Here is a 24,498-nt window from a genome sequence, read left to right as displayed (position 1 = left end):
TGCTGACTTTTTGGTTCTAAACCACCTGCCATCTCTCAGTTACCTATTAATTCCCCCTCCTAGATTTGTTTAGTCCAGCTAAAGAATAATTCAAAATGGAGATTATTCCCAAGACTCACAGCCACAGTAGCCTATGGTTATCAGAAAATCTGGTCCATGAAGGAGACTCTGTTACCCTTGAAAAGACTGATTCTATCTGTCAGTATTAATGGAGGTCGTTGTGCCAGTGAGACCCAGCCTGCGGTGGAGATGTGCTCTTTCAGGATCTATTGTCCTTTTAAATTGAACACACTCTGTACAAAGCTATAAATGCACAGTTGGTTTGGGCACTTCTCTCCAGAAGTTCTGTGTCAAATGAGACTGGAGTTACTCTTAAAATCCCATACTTTATTTTTGAAAGACTAACTGTCTGCCTACTTTGTTTCCTTTCTTTCTCTCTTTCTTTTACCTTGTCTTTCATTCAGCATTTATTTACTGAGTGCCTACTGTGAGCCAGGCACTGTTGTAGGGGTACAGTAGGGAACAAACTATACAAAGGTCTCTCCAAATTGAAACTTTCATTCTAGTGGGATAGACTGAAGTTAAACACACGCACACACAATATTTACAAACCATGGCAAGTGCTTCAAAGGCAATAAAGTGAGGTGAAGGAATAGAGTGACTTTGATGAGACAAGTTGGGGGGGGGGCAGGTAGATCCCATCTGAGAAAGCTCCAGCTCTCTAATGATCTGGAAGTAGAATTTTTGGGGTGGAAGGAATAATGAGTGAGGAGTACTGGAGCCAATACAAGCCTGATGTGGTCCAGAGAAGACAGCCAGTATGGCCAGAAAGAAGACAAGAGGGAAGGTGGTCATGAGGTCTGAGAAGTAGGCAGATGCCAGCTCATTCAGGGGCTCACAGGCCTTTGGAAGGAGATTGCATGTTTGAGAAACCATTAAAGGATTTTAAGTAAGGGAGCGACTTAACATGATTGATTTTTGAAAAGATAGCTGCCCTCTTTGCTGTTGATGATACTATAAATAAAAGCAGGGAGACAGGAAAGCAATGGCAGCAGGTAAGACTGCCGGGGGTTGCTATAGGCACTTGAGGAGTGGAGGCACACAGAATAAATTGTGGAGAGAGACGCAAAGGACTCGTCACTTACTATACAGGTGAGTCCTTGGGCAGGTTACTGAGCTTTCCTTGGCCTTAGTGTCCCCATGCGAATGGTGGGGATGATACTCAGGTGCCTACCACATCGTGTTCTTATGAGGATTAAATGTATTAATATTTGCTCCACGAAAGCTCTTCTACAATTCAGAGCAAATAGTAATCAATCTGTGTTTTCTGTTTCTTAATTTTTATTATTTATTATTGGATACGGAGAGGGAGAAACCAAAGTTGCAGGCTAAACGTATCCTATTGTCTGGCACATAGGTAGTGCCCTAGAGTACTTTTAAGATGTGGAGGCTCTTGGTCTAATTTTGTGGCGATTGACTTATGGTGACTACAAGCCAATGACTCAAGCTTTGCCTCACCTCACCTTCTTATCTGTAAATGGGGCACATGCTAACTACCGCCTCAGTAGACTTCAGTGAAGATAGGAAGTCAAATTACATGCTACACCTAACAGTCTTTGTAGTTTTCAATAGAGAAGTTATTAATGAACAAGGTAAAAAATGACTGACATGTAAAAAAAAGATATGGTTTTCAAACTATGGTTTGTATGTTCAATGACTGTGAAATCCAAGCATCTGGTTGTATGTGTTTTAGCTAATGTAATGGATAAAGAAAAACAAAAGAAAAGGGAGAAAATGGTGGTTGTTGGAGCATTGTCTGATTTCTGGTTTTCTTAAGACTGACTAAAAAGGGGATTCAATTAGGGCAGAAAAGACAATGTTGCATGAGAGATATAGAGGACTTCCTTACTGTACATGCAAAAAGAATAACTTGAATGTTGTTTTAAAAAAAGGATTAATGAATGCGGAAACCTATCCCACTAATTCAAGTAGGATGTTTTGGGTCAGTGAGTTCTTATTCTTAGAACCTGGTACCCAGATTTGAGTCTTGACTCGAAAGGCACCTCCATTGCGTCAAAGTTTTGGCAGTTATGGATAAAGCTGCTATAAATATCCAGGTGCAGACGTTTGTGTGGACACAGGTTTTCAGCTCCTTTAGGTAAACACCAAGGAATGCAACTGCTGGATTGTATGGTAAGAGTATGTTTAGTTTTCTAAGAAACCACCATACTGTCTTCTAAAATGGTTGTAACATTGCACATTCTTACCACCAATGTATGAGAGTTCCTGTTGCTCCACATCCTCGCCAACATTTGGTGGTGTCCGTGTTCCAGATTTTGGCCATTCTAATAGGTATGTAGTGGCATATCACTGTCATTTTAATTTGCATTTCCCTGATGACATGATGTGGAGTGTCTTTTCATATGCTTATCTGCCATCTGTATATCTTCTTTGGTAAGGTGTCTGTGGTCTGAGGTGTTTGGCCCATTTTTTAATCAGGTCTGTTTTCTTATTGTTGAGTTTTAAGTGTTTGTATATTTTGGATAACAGTCCTTTATCAGATGTGTCTTTTGCACATTTTTCTCTCAGTCTGCAGTTTTTTTTTCATTCTCTTGACATTGTCACAGAGCAGAAGTTTTTTTTAATTTTAATAAAGTTCAGCTTATCAGTTAGTTCTTTCATGGATTGTGTTATATCTAGAGTCATTACCATACCCAAGGGCATCTAGATTTTCTCTTATGTTGTCTTCTAGGATTTTCATAGTTTTACATTTCAGCCTGTCCTCCATTTTAAGTTGATTTTCGTGAAGGGTGTAAGGTCTGTGTCCAATTTCCTTTGTTTGCATGTGGATGTCCAGTTGTTCCAGCACCATTTATTGAAAATACTGTCTTTGCTTCATTGTACTGCCTTTGTTCCTTTGTTAAAGATCAGTTAACTATATTTATGTGGATCTGCTTCTGGGCTCTCTATTCTGTTGCATTAGTCTATTTGTCTATTTTTTCACCAATATCACACCATCTTGACTACTGGAGATTTATAGTAAGTCCTGAATTCAGGTAGTGTCAGTCCTCTAACTTTGTTCTTCTCCTTCAATATTGTGTTGGTTATTCTGGGTCTTTTGTTTCTCCATATAAACTTTAGAATAAGTTTGCTGATACCCACAAAACAACTTTCTGGAATCTTGATTAGAATTACATTGAATCTGTAGCTCAAATTGGGAGGAACTGACGTCTTGACAATATTGAGCCTTCCTATCCATGAACATGGAATATCTCTTCATTTATTTAGTTCTTTGATCTCATTCATCAGTTTTATAGTTTTCCTCATAAAGACCTTGTACTATTTTGTCAGATTTTTACTTATTTCATTTTGCGGGATGCTAATATAAATAGTATTGTGTTTTTAATTAAAAATTCCACTTGTTCATTACTGGTATATAGGAAGCAGTTGACTTTTATATATTACCCTTGTATCCTGCAACATTTCTGTTGTCACTTAGTAGTTCCAGGAGTTTTTTGGTAGATTCTTTCACTTTAGCATTATTCTTCAAAGGGATCTCCTCCTTAGAGTGGCCCTTTTGCAGAAACTGTATCTATATTTAGGACTTACCTGTATTTTGAATTTTTTTCTAAGGTACCTCATTATGCATATGAGTTTGGGTGATTTAAATCGGAACTAATACCTTCATCTCTCCTATCCTGATTGCTGTTATTCCTCCTTTTCTTCAGCCACGGGAGTGAGCATCGCAGTTGGGGAGAAAAGGTTTCTGTCACTAGCTAGCAGGAGACATAGGCCTTGAGGTCCTTCTGAAATGCCCACAACTATTCCGGCTTTCTTCCGTCATGGGATAAGTTTCATCCCTTGTTATCATTCCATTTGAGTGAGTGTCACATTTCTAATGAGTATTTCCGTTTCACCGTGGTACACCAGGAACACACACCCTGGGAGAAATGACAGAACCTCCTGTAAAATCATCCTGATCTGTGCCTGCTTTCTCTCCTTCTCTTGTGTCCCTAGGTAAGTGTGAAATCGGTTGGGCCTACTACTGCACGGGAGCAGGTGCTGCCACCGCTATGCTGCTATGCACGTGGCTGGCTTGCTTCTCAGGCAAGAAACAGAAACAGTACCCATACTGAGATGGAGCCACCAAGAGCAAACAGAGGAGAAGACGGGCTGAAGGGGCTGGGAGGGACTGAAGCATCCAGCTATTCTCAAAAGGTGGAATAGTGGTTCTAAACCATACAACACTAACGAAATGAAACCCAGTGGAATTAAAAACATTATACCATGGGGAAGGGTTGTGCAAGGTTTGTGAAAGAAATGTAGAGCATGGAATGATAGAGAAAAATGGACCAAAGGCTAAAAATATTGCAGGGTGTTGGGTGTTTCTATCCCACAGAGTATTGTTGATGTAGAACACACACATACACAAAACAAATCTATATATGCAGCAAACAAGGATTTTTTTTTTTTTTAAGGATGATGACTCAGAGAATCGAAAGGGCTAGGAGAAACAGTATTAGGTTGGGAAGCAGGGTAACGCACAGACGTTCCCAGTAAGTCACGGCATTTCTGAAAGCACACGAGCACATACAGATGTACGCATCCACACACATGCCCACACACAGACATTTAAATTGTTGCACAGTCTGTATGAGAGGGTTAGCAGTGCGTTACTCCTCTGTTTTCTTTTTAATACACATTTAAAATACCATATTATCACTTTATAAAGTATACATTAAACCTAATAAATGGACCAATAAGCCACTCTTATCAGTATTTTGTATACTCTGCATAAACTCTTTATGCCCTCAACGTGTTTTCAGTGTTTATGCAGATCTTTAGCATTAAGCCTTTGTATTTCAATATTATTCAAAAAATATGCAATATTTCTCTGAGTAGTTTCTGCTATGGTATTCTTACGAAGTAAAGGGGCAACTTTCTGTCCGCTGTAGGAGAGAATTCAGTTGAAGATGTGAGAGTAATGAGAGACATTTTCCAGTCACTAGATCTTGTTTTCTTTCATCCATTATTGTACTGTGCTGTACCACATTTATTCCAATATTCATTTTGTAAAAAATGAAAACGTGCTATTTTGTTTGTATTTGAAAAGCTCTGTGAATAAATTCTCTCTTTGATCAGTAGCTCCATGTGTCATAGAGTGTTAATTCAGTTATGGGGTTCGCTTCTTTAATTCCTAAATGTAGCCTTTCAGCTCCAACTGTCCTGTAAATTTTCCATTTCATTTTTAGGCCTCCTATTCATTCACCCACTAGTCATCCAACCAGGAGTTATTCTCGGCACACAAGGTGTTACAGGTAAGACATAATTCCTGCTTTCAACTTAAATTCTTTGCAACCAGAATTCTAACTGCCTGTTCATTGCACTTCAATCATGATCAAATCCTTATGAGAGAAGAATTTCAAGTCTCTTTTGGATGAAGTTTGAGAATATGGACAACATTGAGAAGTGGTTGAAGGCAACGAAAACCAGGTCATGGTTCAGTCTCCATGGATGACGACAGAGCGGTCACAAGCTGACAGTGACGTGCTGCTTCTCCACTTTCTACAAGGCGCTGCATTGCTTCGGTGCTTCTGTGCCAGGGACAGTTTCATACCTCTGTTCTTTCAGGGATCTTGGCCATTGAGAAAGATTCTTTCACACTCCTGTTACCAGCATAAAGCCTTGACTAGCGAGAAAGATCTGGACCCTTTCACAACCCCCTAACAGAACCAACTCTTTCAAAAGCAAAGATTGGATAACGGATACATTCTTTTATTAGGCGCTGCCGAGTAAGCAGCAAATCCTTCAAACTTCCATTTCAATGAGTTTCTAAATTATATACTTTTCATATTTGGAAATTGAACATTCTGGCTATTTACACATGTAACTATATTTTCTATTCATTCTGTGCACATTTATCATTTAACTTGAATATCCGAATATCACACTTGCTTCTGGCACTTTTAATCATCCAGGGTGAGGATTGATGTAGCCCCGGAAGAACAATACAAGACTCTGGCCAATAGCATTCTGGGCTTTCTGAGGCTTTGTTGCTATGGAAAAAGTCACTCTGCTCTCAGATGCTTAATTCATCATGCACTGAATGCCGTTTGATTGTGTCTCATTGTTCACTGAGCAGGGGCTTCTGCATTCTGTGGCTTCCTGCCAGGAGGAGAAGATTGCACTTTGCTCCGTCCATTAGCCCATCATTTTCATGTATTCCTGGTGCTTTTCAAATTTCTTTAACTGTACCTTCCTGTCAGAATAGTGTTATGACTTCTTAGCTCATTATCAAGTTGGAGTTCTCAATGGAATTCATCAAGATCTAATTTCTTGGACAGATTGAATGATAACATTGTCATTTTGATGTAATCCTCAGGGTTTTGGACATTAGTGAACCTCACTAGGATAGAAAGCTGATCACTCTGACATGATCAAGTCAACTGGCAAACCCTCGTGTCTCTATTCTGACTAGTCATAGTTTTCTTTGGTTCAAGATGTCCCAGCATTTGATGAGGAACATCTGCTGTATTAAGAGTTATACTAAAAAATAAAGAATTACATATACAGCTTTTCAAGTGAAAATCAGGATTCATGAAATAATATTAATAATAACAATAATATAAAATCTATGAAAAGTATATATTCACAGGCTGCTTACTGATGTACACGTAAGGGACCAAAAAAGCTCCATTCACAACCTCAGAAAGCTTTCATTGCTTGTGCATGCTTTTGAGGTAAGTGGGGAGTTTTCCTTGTTTTTAGGAAGAGAAGATGATGCGTAGAGTAGTTAATTGATGAAACTGAATTGACTCTTCCAATTTTCAACATATTTGGGTAACAAATAGTTCTTGAGCTTCCACTACTTGCTAGACATTCTACTACTATATATAAAGCACTCCATAAAGTACAACCCCTGCTCTCAAGTTGCTCCTAAGCTTATGGGGGAAAACAAAGAAGAACATCAGTGATTACATGTCCCGTTATGTCAACTGACTCTCAAAGATAAGGAGGAAGCTTCTCCCAGGTAAACTGGAATCCTTTACCTTAATTTATTTATTAAAGATAAAGTTAAAGGGCATAAGGAAAAGAAAGATGATAAATGATGATTTTCTGCGCTTCAGAGACATCATTGAGAAAACAAAAAGGTAAGCCAAAGACTCGAAAAGTTACATATCTGGCAAAGAACTTATATTCTGAGTAACTCTTTCAAAGAAATAATAAAAAGACAACTCAATTTTTTGAATGGTTCAAATAAATGGAATATTTTACAAAAGAAGATACACAAATGCCAATAATCACATTGAAAACGTGCTCAACATCAGTAGTCAGGAAGAATGTGAGACTCGGAGCCACAGTGAAACACCACTTAACATACGCTAGGATGACTAAAATAAAAAAAAATTACAACACCAAGTGTTGCCAAGTATGGAGATGTGTGGTTGGAAACATTTAGGCAGTTTTTCTTAACTTAACCATAGGAATTCCTCTCCTAGGTATTCATGCAAAAAAAGAAAAAAATCTATGTCCACAAAAAATGGCATTAAAATGTTTGGAGTTCGTAATAATCCGACACTGAGAACGACTCAAATGCCCACCAATACATAAAGGAATTGTGATATATTTAAACAGTGGAATACTACTCGTCAGTGAAAAAGAATGAATTTCTAGTATACATGGCAACATCGACGAATCTCACAGACATTATGCTGAACTAAAGAAGCCAGACACAGAGGCAAAACCAATATATGGTGACAGATATCAGGACAGTGATTTATTTGAGGTGATTAACTGTTGAGGACATAGGGACCTTCCTGAGATGACGGGAATGTTTTGTATATTGATGAGGGTGGTGGTTACATGGATGTATACGCTTGCCAGAATCGATCGATACATGCACTTCACTGTATGCTTATTGTATGTTAATTGTACTTTAATAAAAAGAGACAGGGGGTGGGGGGAGGTTCTTAAAGAGTACTGGTGCTGTGGGTTATCTCACAGGGCTGCACTGAGTGTGCATTGGGGGATGGTAGGCGATGAGGCACGAAAAGGGCAAGAAGTGCTTTTTGTGCCATGCTAAGAGGATCAAAATTGATCCTGGAGGCAGTGGAAGGATTTGGCCTAGGGAGAGATGCAGCATGACTACCTGTGTGTTTTAGAAAGGTGCCTGGAGCAAGTATGGTGAGTCACTGAGTGGCAGAGGTGGGGACAGGAATTGTCACCATGTATTCATCCCAGCAACAAAGAGTTGTTGAACACCTACAGTGGTCTAAGTGCCTGGGAAAAGGAGACAGACAAATAGGGTAATGTCATCCAGGCGAGAAGTGTTAGGGCCCCAACCTAGGTAGGCAAAGTTAGTGGAGGTGGAGAGGATGGGGCAGATTAGAAAGGACAGGGGGATAGAGTCAGTACATCCTGATCCTGAAATCAGGATCCCTGTTGAAGGAGCAGTCAGAGGTAGGAGAAAATTCAAAAGAAGATATGGTTACAGACACCCGTGAAAGAGAAGAGAATTTCAAGAGGGAGGGAGGAGTTCTCAATAGTGTTTATGGCAAATACTTTGGGAGAGCCAAGGCATATTTATTTGACTTAATAATGAGAAGTTTAGGGGCTTCCCTGGTGGCGCAGTGGTTGAGAGTCCGCCTGCTGATGCAGGGGACGCAGGTTCGTGCCCCGGTCCGGGAGGATCCCACATGCCGCGGAGCAGCTGGGCCTGTGAGCCATGGCCGCTGAGCCTGCGCGTCCGGAGCCTGTGCTCCGCAACGGGAGAGGCCGCAGCAGTGAGAGGCCCACGTACCGCAATAATAATGATAAGAAGAAGAAGAAGAAGAATGAGAAGTTTAATAATGACCACAGAAAAGAGCAGCTGTAGTAGAGTGGTGGGGTGGAACTTAAATTGTTAGGTGTAGAAGACTGAGTAAGAGATAAAGAAGAAGAAAATTATGCTCTTTCAAGAAACTTAGCTGTGGGTGTGGGTAGAAAATGGGGAATTTCTGTTCAATGGGTATAAAGTCACAGCTATACAAGATGAGTCAGCTCTGGAGACCTGCTCTACAACACGGTGCCTGCAGTTAACAATAAGGTACTGTGCACTTAAAATTTGTTCAGGGACTTCCCTGGTGGCACAGTGGCTAAGAATCCACCTGCCAGTGCAGGGGACACAGGTTTGAGCCCTGGTCCAGGAAGATCCCACATGCCGCAGAGCAGCTAATCCCATGTGCCACAACTACTGAGCCCGCGAGCCACAACTACTGAGGCTGCGTGCCACAGCTACTGAAGCCCTCGCGCCTAGAGCCCGTGCTCCGCAACAAGAGAAGCCACCACCATGAGAAGCCTGTGCACCGCAACAAAGAGTAGCCTCCGCTCGCCACAACTAAAGAAAGCCCACGCACAGAAACAAAGACCGAGTGCAGCCAAAAATAAATGAATAAGTAAATTTATTTAAAAAGGTAATAACATTTTGTTCATATTGTAGATCTCATGTTGAGTGTTCTTAGCACACGTACACAAAGAAAGAGACATAAGGAAGCATTTGAAGGTGATGGATATGTTTATTACCTTGATTGTGGTGACAGTATCATGGATGTATACATATGTCCAAACTCATCCAATTATGTACATTAAACATGGTCAGGTTTTTGTGTATCATTCATGCCTTATTACAAAGTTACAAAAGCAAGAAGAAGGCTAGCTGTGAAGGGAAGGTGGAAGACAAAATTCATTCAGCATTTTTGTTAATACCAAAGTGCTCTTTACAAAAACTGTTTTTGCAGGTGGGAGGAGGGATAAATTCGGAAGTTGGGATTCACATACACACAGTACTGTATATTGGGTTGGCCAAAAAGTTTGTTCAGGTTTTTCCATAATATCTTACGGAAAAAACCCAAATGAACTTTTTGGCCCACCCAATATAAAATAGATAATCGACAAAGACCTACGGTATAGCACAGGGAACTATACTCAATTTTTTGTAATAACATATACGGGAAAAGGATCTGAAAAAGAATATATATATATGTATAACTGAATCGCTATGCTGTATACCTGAAACCAACACAATATTGTAAATCAACTGTACTTCAACCAAAAAATTAATTAATTCAAAGGAAAAAAAAACTGTTTTTGCAGCCCTTAGGGTTAGAGTGAATTTGTCAGAACATCAAATAGGCAGGTACCCCTCTTTGATTCAGGCTTTCTCTCATAACGTGGAGAGGGTCTTCCCAGAGAGCCTTCATGGAAATGAGACCACTGGATTGTTCTACCAGCTTCCAGCAAGCCCAGAGGATCAAGAAGAAACTGCCTGTCACCTCAAGAGCAATTTCTGAGGGAACAGAGTTGGACTAATTCCCCAGAGCAGAGCAAAAGGGTGCCACGATCTGGGTCACTGCACTAACACCTACCAATGGGGGGTCAATGAGAAAATAATTGATTTTTCCCTGGAGGAGTTCACCTGTTGTGGAAAAAGGACAATATTCTCTATTCTAGTTTTGTGCACTCAAGTGATCATTAAAGTAAAGGTTCAGATCTGAAAATAAATGGCAGTGATGAAAAATGAGACGCTTTCTAACGTGAACGAGAGCAGGGAGAGAATGTCATGCTATGAAACCATCTATGGCAATGCTGAGGCTAAATTACTTCCACCAGCAGTTGGATCTGGAAACTCTCCTTCTATTTATTTTCTTAACAATTTTCACAATTGCCATTTCTCTGGGATATGGGGAGGAACTTGCTTGTCATATTTGGAAAATTATGCTGTGTTTCCTATTAATACATAGCGTACTCTGAGATGTTTAGTTTGGCTCGCCCACGACGTTTTCTTAGGGCTGTTGATATCCTGGTATTTTTCTTTTAACTATTTATTCATTTAAACAGTGTTTACTGATCACTTAATATGCGTCATACACTGTGAGAGCTCTACCGTTGACATATTTTATCTTTAACTGTGACCCTTAAAACGAGTACTCTTTGTTATAGTTCCGTTAGCATATATTAGCCTCTAATATCAATCATAATAATTTTTTTTTAATGAATGCTTAACTTGTAGCACACAGAGAAATAAGCTTCAGTGAGAGACACTTTTTATACGGGCTGTCTGTTTTTCTGCACTTACCTGGAATGAATTATTATTTGCTTGAGGCGAATTTTTAGTTGTTAGTTTCCAAGCCACTTTACTGACAAACACCATGTCTTTAAGGAAGGCTTGGGATTAAGGGAAAAGCGAACAGAAAAAGCTGGATGAATTAGGGCTAGTTATCAGCAATGGATTTACATTACATTGTTTGACTAAAGCTTCGTGCATACCGCAGTGATTAAGACCTTCCAGCTCTGAGCGCCCAAGTTTGAATCTTGATTCCATCATGTCTTCTTTGCGTGAACTTGGGCAAGTTTCTTACCCTTAGTTTCCCATTTGCAGAATCTGAATAATAATCTTACCTTCTTAATAGAGTTTTATGAGGATAACCCAACATAATCCATGGAAGGACTCTTGATCACCGTTTTCCATGGAAGCTCAAAGGGATTGTTCTTGCTACTTCAGTTTGTCTTCTTTGTGATCCACATTGCTTTGTCCTGTGAGGTCAGATATGCTCTAGAATGCCTCCTTCCAAATCTCAGATCTCTAGTCCTAAGTCTTTGTGAGTTTTCTCTAATCCTAAGTCTTTACGAGTTTATATCCCTACAATGTTTTACTTTCCTCCAATTGCCCTGAAACATGTGGGCTTTGATTTTGCTGCTGCAGTTGCCTGAGGTTCTAAGCTGAGCCTTCTGAACCTTTACCTGTGTTCTCTTCGGCGCCTGCCTCCGCCAGGTCCTGCCCTTGGTCGTGATGAGCAGTGAGCTTTCAACTCCTTTGGCAAGAAGAATTATTTCAATTTGTAGTACGTGCAAAACGGTGTATGGACAAGCTTTTCATTGAGGCATTTTCAGAAACAGCAAAAGTCTGGAGACAACTTAGATGACCATCAGTAGGGAATTCCCTAAATAGATGATGGTACATCCATAGGTAGAAAGCTATACGGCCATTTAAAAGGCAGCATTTCTGTACTGATACAGAGATATCTTCAGTGTCTACTAAGAGACAAGAGCAAGATGCAGAAGAATTTATACAATATGTTAAATTTCTGTGAACAGGGCTTCCCTGGTGGTGCAGTGGTTGAGAGTCCGCCTGCCGATGCAGGGGACGCGGGTTCGTGCCCCGGTCCGGGAAGATCCCACATGCCGCGGAGTGGCTGGGCCCGTGAGCCATGGCCGCTGAGCCTGTGCGTCTGGAGCCTGTGCTCCGTAACGGGAGAGGCCGCAGCAGTGAGAGGCCCGCGTACCGCAAAAAAGAAAAAAAAAAAATATCTGCGAACATTTTTAAAGAATATACGTGTATTTGCTTTAAACCAGTGAAATATCTCTAGAAAGATAAGTAAGAAACAGAACATGATAGTTGCCTCTGGATAAGATACAGGGATGGGAGGGAGACTTACTTTAAGTGCCCTTCGTATTGTTAAACTTATGACTATATTACCTATTCAAAAATAATTTTAAAATAATACAAAGAGATTATTTAAAAATGTATAACCCAGCCATGAGAGGACGGATATGCCTATCCATCAAAATATATGGAAAATAAGCTCTTCAATTCCATAGCCTATTAGAGTTCAAAGCCAGCCCCCACATTTCTGCAAATCCCTGGGGGGGATATTTTTAGAGGCTACCTCTTATATACCCATATGCCGCCTTTGTCCTTTGTTTCTTTGCCCCTGGCATAAAACTCAGGTTTTTCTTTGGTTTCTATAAAAGAAAATTGCTCACAGTAAGCATTTATGAGTTTTTTTAGGTTTTACCGAAGATTCGGCAGGTGAGGCTGGAGGAGGGATTTACAATGCCACATTGCAAACAGCTATCAATGGAGCAGCAGACTACCTGCCTTTAGCTGCCTCTCACTGTGAAGTTCCAATAAACACACCAACCTGGTCTCTTCAGTGGGCTGCCTCCTCTGGCCTCTTCTTTTCTTTAAAGAGCAAACTAAATTCTTTTTCCCTGCTGCATAGTGGTTCTGTGTTCCTATTTCACTGTGAACTACTGAAGCATACTCCAGGGCTCTCTTCTTCACTTGGCTCAAAAAAGTATTTTTTCAAATTAAGGCAATTCTCACTTGAAAGGGAATTTTTCTATCAGTTCCAAAACTATGTAAAAATGCCATGTATTTGCTAGAGTAACAAAATCATTATTGACTTATGTGCTCCGGTTCGCAGACTTTCAGTGGTGGAGCTCTTCAGGGCCTTCTCCCCTTCTCCACCATTACCTTCCTGGGCAATCTCATATCCCCATGGCTTCAATTACGTCCATTTCCCAAAGGCTCCCAAGGGGATATAGTCAGCCCCAAACATCTTATACCCAACTGCATATGCAACATCTCCATTTAGCAAACCCACAGATATGTCAAAGCCACCGTCCAAAACTGAATTTGTAATCTTCCTCCTAGACCAGCTCTGTCCCCAGGGTTCTTTGTGCATCACATGCCCACGAGCCAAGTTGCTCATGTCAGAAATCTTAGTCATCCTAGATACCTTCCTCTCCCTTTTCCACATCAATTCTACCCCTTAGGTAGTTTCACTCTTCCCCATTTCCACTGATACTGTCTTAATCCAGTTATTGTGAACGGATCTGAGCCAATTTAGCCAATCCCACATTCAGGTTCTTGTTGTAAACGTCGCTAGCTTAGGAGGTTTGGAGATTATGAGAGCTGTAAATATCTCCTCCTCAAATTTACCACCAGGTGGGATGTTACGATTAAAGCAAGACTCCGATGAGATTCTGCCCCGTATACAAACATTTGTTTGCAAGTAAGCACGAAAACCGTCATACAATCTGTTCCACTGATTTGTACATAAGGCACTTTGAAAAGTACCCAGCATGAAACGTTCACTTGAGCAGATGTAACAATATTCTAGCAGCAGGATTCAACTCACCTTCTTTTGGAGCAGAGCCCTCTGCTAAGTAGTGGGACAGACAACCAAGTGTCTGGTTACCAAGACCTAGGTTACCGCTCCTAAGGGTGAGAGAGCCTGCTGGGCTCCTGAGACTCTCAGAACACGGTTCATGCCAAGGTAGAAGTGATTGTATAGTTGACCAAAGTCAATTCAAAAATTTTGAATGTCACGCCTTTCACCAGTGAAATATTCTTTCTGGCATTCCTCTGCCAATGACCCGACTCTCTGGTGAAGGTTGAATAGTAATATTTGAAGATATTGGTTGCTGCTGCCTCTGGTGAATGGATGTCTAATGAGGGTAGATTGCATGTTAAGTAGTCACCTCTAGGGTAGAGATTTAAAAGAACTACATATATTCGCATGTTGTTACACATTATACTATTATATAACATACATACATATGTACATACATGTAGGTATATTTATCACATTTTAAAAATACATTGCAGCCAATATTTATTAGGCATTAGGAGATTAATACATTGCAGACAAATATACCCCTTCTTATCTGCACACTCTGAAGGCATCTTCCCATGTCCTCACTTGCTCTCTTCTAAACCCATTTTCCTGCCTGGTGAAATAGTCGATGTGTAAAACCCCAGATCCAATCATTCCCCTGCCTCTTGTTTTACCTAGTCTGTATGTCTGTAACCACCCTGTCTCTTGTAATTCTTCTCCTTTCATCTATTGTGCTGGACCGCATTGTCTTCCTGTTGGTTTCTGTAACGAGGCAAGACATCAAATGCCTTGTAGCATTTGCCCTCCTGTCCTGCCTGCCTAGAACATCATTCTGGACCTCTCTCAGCCTAGCTAAACCCTATGCATAATTGAGGCCACCCATAAAGAAAACCACTGCTGATTCCTCCCGCCTCAGATGAGGTGAGCTTCTCTGTAGACCCTCCTATTACCAAAGTGGCAATGAATTAATCGCCTAATGTGTATCATTTGACTTGTCGTTACAGGGACCATGTTTTTGTCCTTCTTACTTAGCACTGCCTTTATCTCATTGTTAGTGTTCAATAAATATTGGCTGCACGACTGAATGAATTTAACAGCTATATTGTTTCTGAGGAACTTCAGCCACAGGCTTTCTGTTGGCACATGGGTTTGTTTGTAGTTGTGTCTAAGAATATCAGTTGGTGTAGACTTTTCAGTGATTCCTTGGAAAATGATGTGACACATTAATTACCCAAGCTAGATATATGGGTAAGATATAAATCTAATGTCCTTTGAAATCTAAACCCTAAATCCTCCTTATCTGATGGCTCCTAAGGGTCTTTAAGAAGAAAAAATTTAAGATAAGAGTAAGAGCAAATAATTGCACACTACATCTGGAAGGAGTTTCTCCAGAACTTTTCCTCGGGGTCTTCTACAGAAAGCAGAGCAGGGGTCAAAGGTGGGGTGCAAAAGTCCTTAAAATGGGAGTCAAAGGAAGTTTCCCAGCAAACTAGTTTGGAGACTGTGCTGTGAATTAACTCCATATGGAGAAATTCTACCAAGTACAAAATCCATGGGTCTGCTCTGGTCAAGTAAACACAGATTAGAAATCTATTTGTTTATATTGCAAGGATTGGGTTTCTTTTATGGCACTCTGTGGTGTCTTGGAGGCAATGCAAGAGATAATTTATGCATTAAAAGCTCACCAATAACTTCCTAGGCATTAAAATGATCACTCAACTTTTCCCCTACTATACTGCTCATTAAAAGGGCAGATGCTTGGGTCTACTGTCAGAGATGATTATTCAGGAGGTATGTCTAGGGGCTATTCATTTGCATTTGAAAAATAAGTTATGACACTAAAAGAGAAAGCCATAAGGAAGGATACAGCAAGCACCCATATTAACCCTATTGATACATATACATCTGGTTCACACTTTTATCTGTTGTGGAGAGTCCCATCCTGGTACCATCCTCACCACTGTCAAGGTTATTGACTTTGGAGAGTATCAGGCATGTCCTACTGAGGAAATGAGGCAACTTGAGTTTGAAATGGAAGTGAATATTATTACAAATGAAAGAATAGAAAACAGGTATTTTCTTATTCTTCCTCAAGGAGTGGTCTGCATTGTCTTTTCAGCAATATTTACTAACATAGGTGTGGCTTCCTCGTTTCTTTTTAGTAGAAAAGAAAATCTACATTTCCACAACATATAATGATGGGTACTAATTTAAATGGCATGCACGCTCCTCTAATACATTTAATACATGAATGGAACTACAATATTCTGACTTAAAACAGGAACACACCTTGTTTCCAAAGAAAGATACACGTGTAAATCTATTTTCAAATAAAAAGAACCCGAAGTGGCTCAGTTGATGATTCTCGAAAAGAGCTGCCACACAATTTAGTAAAGGGTTATGAATTAGAAACGTAGAGGATTGACTCTTTGGTAGGAATCTAGGCTGAGAAGAACGGGAGTGAGTAGTTAATAGTACCAGATAAATAGGTGTCCAGTAGGGGTGGCTAGTAGTTCCTTTACGTGTTGGAAACTTTCAGTCTCTCCATAATTGGTTTCTGAGAGATAAGAGTTATACCAGAAGGATTTGAGAATAAAATTCTGATTTCATTAGGACAGTTTTAGTCTCAAGGTAAAAATGATGATACAGAATACTGTGTGTCTTCCACAGTGCCTTTGATCTTCCTTCCTGAGCATATGCCAGCTGTTACCAATTGTATTTTTTCCTCCGTGGGTCTAGATACACACCAGACCAGGGCAGACTGGGCAGTTTTCTCCAGACCATTCATCTTTGAACGGTTAAGTTCTAAGTTGGCTGGAATCCTACCAGCCAACTCTTGGGGTCCTGGAAAAGAGGGCTCTGACATTTCCTGTTTCATGGTTTCGCTTCTTTGGTTCATTTCTGGATTAAATCATTCTGTTTTTTGGTCTTAATCCCTAGCTACGCTTGGAATTTAAAGCCATGGACTAGTAACAGAATATGTCACTGTAAAACAGCCTTGAGTTGGAGACCCGTTTTTGCCACTTACTAGCTGGACAAGAATGGTAATCTCTAAACCTCTGTTTCCTCATCTGTTAACTGGAGGTGATAATAATACTTACCTAATGAGAAACCCTCAACATAATGCCTAGCAAAAAGCAAGTCCTCAGTAAATGTGATTTTTATTTTCACTCAGTATTTTCACATTTTGAAGTCTGGTGCTCGGTTATATATTAAGGAATCAATAAGAACATCTTTTACATAATGTTAAGAGCCTGCATCTGACTCTGAATTGGAAATTTTCTGTCCCCAATGGCTCTAGTGTTCTCTGACAATTAGCTTCCTTGGATAATATATATAAAACCTCTAAACCTGGGCTGTCACAGGCCCTGAAGGTCTATTTGGTCAGACCGTCACCTCATGAAGAAGGACTCCCCACAGCTCTTTCACGGACTGATATTTTTAATAAAAGTTCACAACACTCATCTGATTGGATGTGGTGTTCACTTTAAATTACATCTGCCCGTGCAACAGTTCAGACCTATGTGTGTCCAAGCAGGTGCTGGAGGAAGAGCTCTGCCAATAGGAGCGTTGAAAAGATGTACCACAAGGCGCTGTGCAGGAAATAGAAAAACCTGAGTGTTAGTTACACCACCTGAAACTTTCACAAACACCAATAAGAAACATTCAGCCCAAACCGCAGGACCCCAGAGCTGGTAGCCAAGATGAGTACTTCCTTCTCTCCTGAGCTCAGAATCTTGGGAATTTCTCTCCGTGTCCCGTCCTCCTCTGCGACTGGAGATTGTCAGCAGGCTTTCCCACGGATCAGGGGCTGCTTCTGGACACGATTAGGCTCTCAAGGAACGATTCCCATGAGCTTTGCTGAGTGTCAGGTCGCTGATGCAGACATTTTCACTCACTAGATTTTTTTTTTTTTCTGCCTCTGGCAAGTGGTTTTGAGCTATTCAATTAGTAAAGAAAGATGTTAGGCAGTTTGGCAAGAAATGAGATGGAAGAAAGAATTGTTTTGACCTAGTTAAATAATTGAATACAATGTTGCATTTTAATGATCTCTGGTTATAGCTAGGTGCATATATATTTTTTTAAATTGGGGCTGTCAAGTTTTCTAGGAAATCAGAGAATGTAAATTATGAATTCCTATTAAATAAAGTATTAAGAACTGTACTGTTTTTGAAACACGCTGCATACAGTTTTCTCCCTCCCTCCCTAGCTTACATTTTTAAGTGATGAGAGGTATGTCTATAAATGAGAGAATACACTACAAACAGAAGGTCCAACCCTCAAGAAGCAGTCGAATGGGGAGACAGACATGTTAATACGTGGAGCTACAATTATAGAAGTTTGTAAAGGATCCAGTTAGGAATACAGTAGGAAGCAGTTATTTTATCTTGCCATTGATGGAAAGCTATATAGAGGAGCTGTCACTTGAGTTTTGTTCTTGTTAAAGAAAAATCAGCTACCGAATTGAGCACTTGTCAGACCTTATTATTGTCATGTGTACACATATATACACACACGCGTGCGCGCACACACGGGAGTCATTAAAGAAATAGACTCCTCAAGAATCTTAGGATAGACTTTTTAGGCAGAATAAGTTGTTTAGCAAAATCTCGGATTGAATGCTTAGCAACAATGCTTAACAGATTGGCCTCAGTTTTTGTGGTTTTTTTCCATTGAAGTATAGTTGATTTACAATGTTGTGCTAATTTCTGCTGTACAGCAAAGTGATTCAGTGATGCATATATAGACATTCATTTTGGCCTTGGTTTTGCATTTAGATCCTTAGGACCCACCTTTGGTTCAGTGTAGTACATATCATGTTTAATTTCTATAAGTTTGTTGTTGTTTTCTGAGAATTTTTAGGTAAGCAAAGATTAGGTGTAGAGTGGGATTATAGTAGCTTGCAACGTTGTTAGCAACATATATAGTGGATAGTACTTGCAAATTCTTTCTCAGTCATAGAAAAATCAGTAGATACTCAGCAGTTGGATGTGGTGAGAGAGGGCTTCCAGGAAACGAGAGCAGATAGGCAAGACCGTGGGGACAAAGGTTAGCTGGGTACAGTGAGGAAATGGAGGTGACCCTTCCTGTCAGGAGGGTGGGGTCAGAGTAGAATGAAGCTAGTGAGTGGGACGAGGACCCCATCTGCCACTTAATTGCTGATGACAGCCACGTTTGTATATCCAGTCCTGAATTCTCCCCTCAATGAGCCCTAGAGCCAAACATCCAACTTCTGCCTACCTGTTTCTATGAAGATATCTGACAGCATGCAAGCTACACGTGTCCAAAACAGAACCCTGATTTTCTCTCTTCTACTTATTTTCTCCTCCAATTTTATTCATCTCTGTCAATGGCGACCATACCCACAGTTACTGAAGCTGAAAATTAAAAAGTCATCCTTCATCCTTGACTTTCACATCCGAGCCCACATCCAAAACAAATCCGAAATCTGCCTATTTTTCTCCACGGCCACCTTGATCATTACTCTAATCCATGCCTCTCAGCTCTCTCGTATTTTTGTAAGAATTATCTTTTTATGCAAATACACATCTGATCATGCTACTTCCCTAGCTTGGACCTTTGGCCTTTTATCCCCTCTGAATAAAACCAAATCCCTTGGGGTTCGGCAGGTGGGGTTTGCTTCTTGCTTGCACTTCTAACTCATTTTTTCTACGTTCTCCAGCCACTCTCACTTTTTTTGCTTTATCTTCAGGGCCTTCGTATTTGCTCTTCCCTCTGCTAGATTTTGGGCTTTTACATATTTGAATGACCAACACCTTCCTAGCTTTTGGATTTCCGTTCAAGTAGAGTGATCTCGTTTACGTGGCCACCCCTTACCCACCCCTCACTGCCCAAGTACTATCCTATCACTTTGTTTATTTCCTCCAGGCTAAAAAAACACTCTAGAATTATCTTGCTGATTATTTGTTTGTGTGTCTGCCTTCCTTGACTGTAATTTTCTTGAAAGTAGTTGCTACGCCAACCTCCAGATCACTGCTTGTCATTTAATAGACGTTCGATAAAATTTGTTGAATTTCATGAATAAAACCCGGATCTCGTCCATTATGCCCAAGAACTTAGATTATTAGCCTATAGGCCAGTTTTTATGGTCTAGCATATGGTCCAGACAATGTTCCCTGTGTACTAGAGGAAACTGTGCGTTCTGCTGTGGTTGGATGAAGTGTTCTATAGATGTCTGGTAGGTCTAGTTGGGTTAGAATTGTACAGATTTTCTATATCCTTACTGATGTTCTGCCTAGTTCCACTAAGTGGGATATTGAAGTCCTCAACTATTATTGTTGAATAGTCTAAAAATAGTCTATCTTTCCCTTTAATTCTTTTTTTTCATTTAGATTCTTTTTTCACATTCTTCATTCCATCCGGGGATTCCCCTGACTTCCTAAATGATGCTTTTAAAATTTTTCATACATGCATTAACAGAACATATGGTTCTCCTACTAATAAAATACATAAGAATCAGTGCAAATTTAACATACAGTATACTGGGAATGAAGTCCTCCTACCTTGTGTTATGAAAAGAACATGTGTTTTTATTTACCTTGAAGGCTATTTGAAAGTATTATAAGAGATAATGTCTATGGAGCTTGTAATTCCCTTCCTAGAACACGTTATTTATTCAAAACACATCATTATTTCTAGCTGCATTACCTGATAAAAAATGGTAGCCTCGGGCTTCCCTGGTGGCACAGTGGTTAACAATCAGCTTGTCAATGCAGGGGACACGGGTTCGAGCCCTGGTCCAAGAAGATCCCACATGCCGTGGAGCAACTAAGCCCGTGTGCCACAACTACTGAGCCTGAGCTCTAGAGCCTGCGAGCCACAACTACTGAGCCCACGTGCCACATCTACTGAAGCCCGAGCACCTAGAGCCCGTGCTCCGCAACAAGAGAAGCCACTGCAGTGAGAAGCCTGCGCACCGCAGCGAAGAGTAGCCCCTGCTTGCCGCAACTAGAGAAAGCCCGCACTGCAATGAAGACCCAATGCAACCAAAAATAAATAAATTTAAAAAAATGGTAGCCTCTGAGTACAAATTTTTTCTGTAACACAGGAAGTGGTTTGCACACTTTTTCTTCACAATAAGGGGGAAGGTTTCATTATCTTCAGTTAGAAAAATCTTCTTCTTATAAAAGGAAACTTAACATTCCTTGGCTTCGGCAGGACAAGAATCCTGGAGGCAAAGTGTGGTGGGATCAGATTTGAGCCAGTCTGAGCTCTGACACCTCACTAAAAGGGAAAGCCCTTCCTGGACTAATAGGAAATTAGCAGTTCATATTTTGAGAAGAATATTGAAGGAAAAACCAATCTCCTATAGTGGTAGCATGGCTAAAGAGCGCATTAAAAAAACAAAGTCTACTATTTGTGCTATAAAGTTCTATGGGTATTGGTTAATGCCTAGTGTCATATATCCACCAACATAATATACAGAATTATTGCACTGCCCTAAAAAAATTCCTTGTGTTTCACCCTTTCAATCCTCCCTCCCCACCCCATCCCCTAACAGCCACTGTATTTTTACTGTCTTTATAGTTTTACCTTTCCCAGAATGTCATATAAATGGAATCAGCCTTTCCAGACTGGCTTCTTTCACTGTGCAATACATATTTGAGATTTATTCCTGTAGGGCTTGTTGCTCATTCCTTTTTATTACTGAATGTTATCCCTTTATATGGCTGTAGCAGTTTGTTTATTCATTCACCCATTAAAGGACATATTCATTGTTTCCAGTTTTTGGCAATCGTAAATCAATAAATAATTGCTTCCTGATTTTGTGTGAACATAAGATGACAAATCAGTGGATTACCTAGGAGCATGATTGCTGAATCATAGGGTAAGACTATGCTTACCTTTGTAAGGAAACTGCCAGGTTTTCTTCCACAGTGACTGGACCACGCAAGCAAACAATGGCTGCACCATTGATTGTATTCCTTCAGTCAATAAATGAGCATTCCTGTTGCTCTGTATCCTTGCCAGCAATTGGTATTGTCAGATTTTTGTATTTTAGCCATTCTGGTAGGTATGTAGTGGTATCTCATTGTTGTTCCTTTATTGATTTTTAACTATACATTTTTCAGTTTTTTTTTAGTGATTGCTCTAGAGCGTACAATAGGCACCATATTTTATCGCAATCACCTTCAGATTTATACTAAATAAACTACAGTAAGATATAGAGTAGAAGCTAAGGGAAGCAGGAGACCCCATCTTTTTGCCTGCATCCACAAGGAGTAGTTCTGCCGTCACACAGAGTGTGGGCAGGGTGATGGGAGCAGGTCTTAACTCAAATGCTGAAAACTTTCTCTTTTTATCAAGATTAACATAATTTGAGTAAATACCTCTCCAACTGCTGTACATCCTTAGGGCAATTTCCAGAGATTTTAAATGGTTGTTTTCTCTGTTTCTATTTTTATAACTTTCACCAAGTTAAATGGTGTTCTGTTAGAGAGAGAATTCACCTGGATCCCCATCTAGATATTCACACCATTCCAAGAGTCCCGTTTCCTATCAGGCCTATTTTAAAATTTTGAGGCTCAGTTAATAGGCATCCAGGAAAGTGACTGTCAGTTTTACATAAATGTAAAATAAATGTCATTGCTCTTGTTAATGAAAGTAATTTTTAAAATGATAAATCCATATTAGTTAAATGGATAGTATTTCCCAAGTTACCGTATCCAGCTTGGTGGTAGATAACACTAGCCAGCAGTGAGGTTCAGCATTCTTTCCTTCTTTATTTTTTACTCAATTAGAACCGCTAAGTCAAAAAGAAAGCAAATGATCTGTGACTTTGTTAACTATTTTTCACGACAAGGCAAGAATTCAGAATTCCAGGAGTGATCTCTCGCTGAAGATGACCTCTGGCACTCTGTCAGGTGTAAACGCGACAGATTTATGAGTGTTTCAGCCTGGGATAAAGCAGCTTATGGTTTCTTAATCTACGCCTTGGAAAGTAATTTTTTTCCCTTTCCATTGCATCATTTGAAGGTGGTTTTAAAATACCAACTAATATGAAGTTCACGAATTCCTCTGTTGAGTGAAGTAGGTCACATACTTTCTGGAGGGAACTAAACTCTCAGCAATCATTCTATCCTATCTTGGCTTTCTTATAAATTTCTGATATCCTATCTTTAGCAGTGACGTCTTGAAATGTCACCTCCGAAGTGAGAGGTTTAGGCTCTTCAGGATTCTTGATATATTGTTGAGCTATGACACTTGAATAAGCTTCATGGAATCATACAAATGGTTTTTAGTGGCCTTATAAGTTGTGATGATCTGGCTTTATCATACCTTTAACTTCAAAGGCTGACACGAGCATCTTCTCCTTTGAGAGTAGGGGGATTTCAGAGTGGAAAAAATAGGCTTACACTGCTAATTTATTCGCACAGTAGGCTGACAATACATTTATTCCCTAGGCTTAATTTGATTGATCACAATTGTCCTTCTCACCACAACCATGGAATTCAGAGGAGGAGTCATTTGTTGACTGACAGCTGCCGTCTCTATGTGAAGTGCTCAGTGGATACTGGCAGAGACCTTTCCTTGCTGAGACTTTAGCTCGTGCTTTGTCGGTGTTCATGGCAACACGTTTTTTTCCAGTCTACACCATGGCTCATAAAAGAATCCTTAACTGAAAACTATTTTTCCTTTTCCAAATCGTGGTTTCCGCGTCGAATATGTCCAAGCGTCTGCATGCCCGTCTACTCCATACACATAGCGCACATACGCTAAGGGCCAGTTCATGCAACACAATACTGCAATTCAATTCTGACACTAATGACCCAGAGCTCGTGCACACTGCATAGGTCAAGGGCAGAGTCCCCAACCAGACTGTCCACTTCAGATGCCAGTTCAGGAGTACCTAGGACATCTAGACTTCTGGCCAATTGGCTGTAAGTTCAGGAGTTCCCAAGACCCCCTCAGATTTCATAATTTGCTACAATGACTCACAGAACTCTGGAAAGCTCTGTACTTGTGATTACAGTTTTATTATAAAGGTTACAAATAAGGAACAGCACATAGGGCAAGGACTGGGACAGTCCTGAATACAGAGTTCCCCTGTCCTCTCCCTGTGAAATCAGGATGCACCACCCTCTTGACATATAAATGTTTTCATACCAGAAGTTCGGCCAAGCTTCGACGTTCAGAGTTCTTATCGCGATGTCACCACACAGGCATGATTGATTGAATCATTAGCCACGTGACTGAACTCAATCGTCAGCATCCCTCTCGGCCTAGGAGGGACATCTAATATCACGTGGCTCACACTACCAGCCCACTAGTTACACAGCAGGTCTTTCATGCGTGGCTGGCCCGCATCCTGAAACTATCTAGGGACCCATCATGGGACCCATCATGAAAAACAAAAACACTCTTAGCACTGAGGAAATTTCAAGGGTTCAGAAGCTCCATCCTAGGAACCTGGTACAAAGACCAGACAGATCTCATTATTCAACTTACATCTTCAGCCAGTTGTGAAGCCAGCCCGTGAGTTAGTCATGGCCCTTCCTCCTGGTGTTGCCGTTTATAATATGCAGTATCCATGGCT

General features: G+C 40.4%; 1 protein-coding gene across 1 annotated transcript in view; it reads left to right on the top strand.

Annotated features, from left to right (window-relative positions):
- The window catches only part of LHFPL6 (LHFPL tetraspan subfamily member 6), a 225,499-nt gene extending 220,355 nt beyond the window's left edge, over positions 1-5,144 (top strand). Inside the window, exon 4 of the mRNA XM_059996090.1 lies at positions 4,018-5,144. Coding sequence (XP_059852073.1) covers positions 4,018-4,136 — 119 coding nt within the window. The 3' untranslated portion in view covers positions 4,137-5,144. The remainder of the gene's footprint in view (positions 1-4,017) is intronic.
- Positions 5,145-24,498: the final 19,354 nt, after the last annotated feature.

This window comes from Delphinus delphis, chromosome 18, assembly GCF_949987515.2.
Source record: "Delphinus delphis chromosome 18, mDelDel1.2, whole genome shotgun sequence".
Taxonomy (NCBI): domain Eukaryota; kingdom Metazoa; phylum Chordata; class Mammalia; order Artiodactyla; family Delphinidae; genus Delphinus; species Delphinus delphis.
Note: the sequence above shows the minus strand (reverse complement) of the source record. Positions and strands in the feature narration are given on the sequence as shown.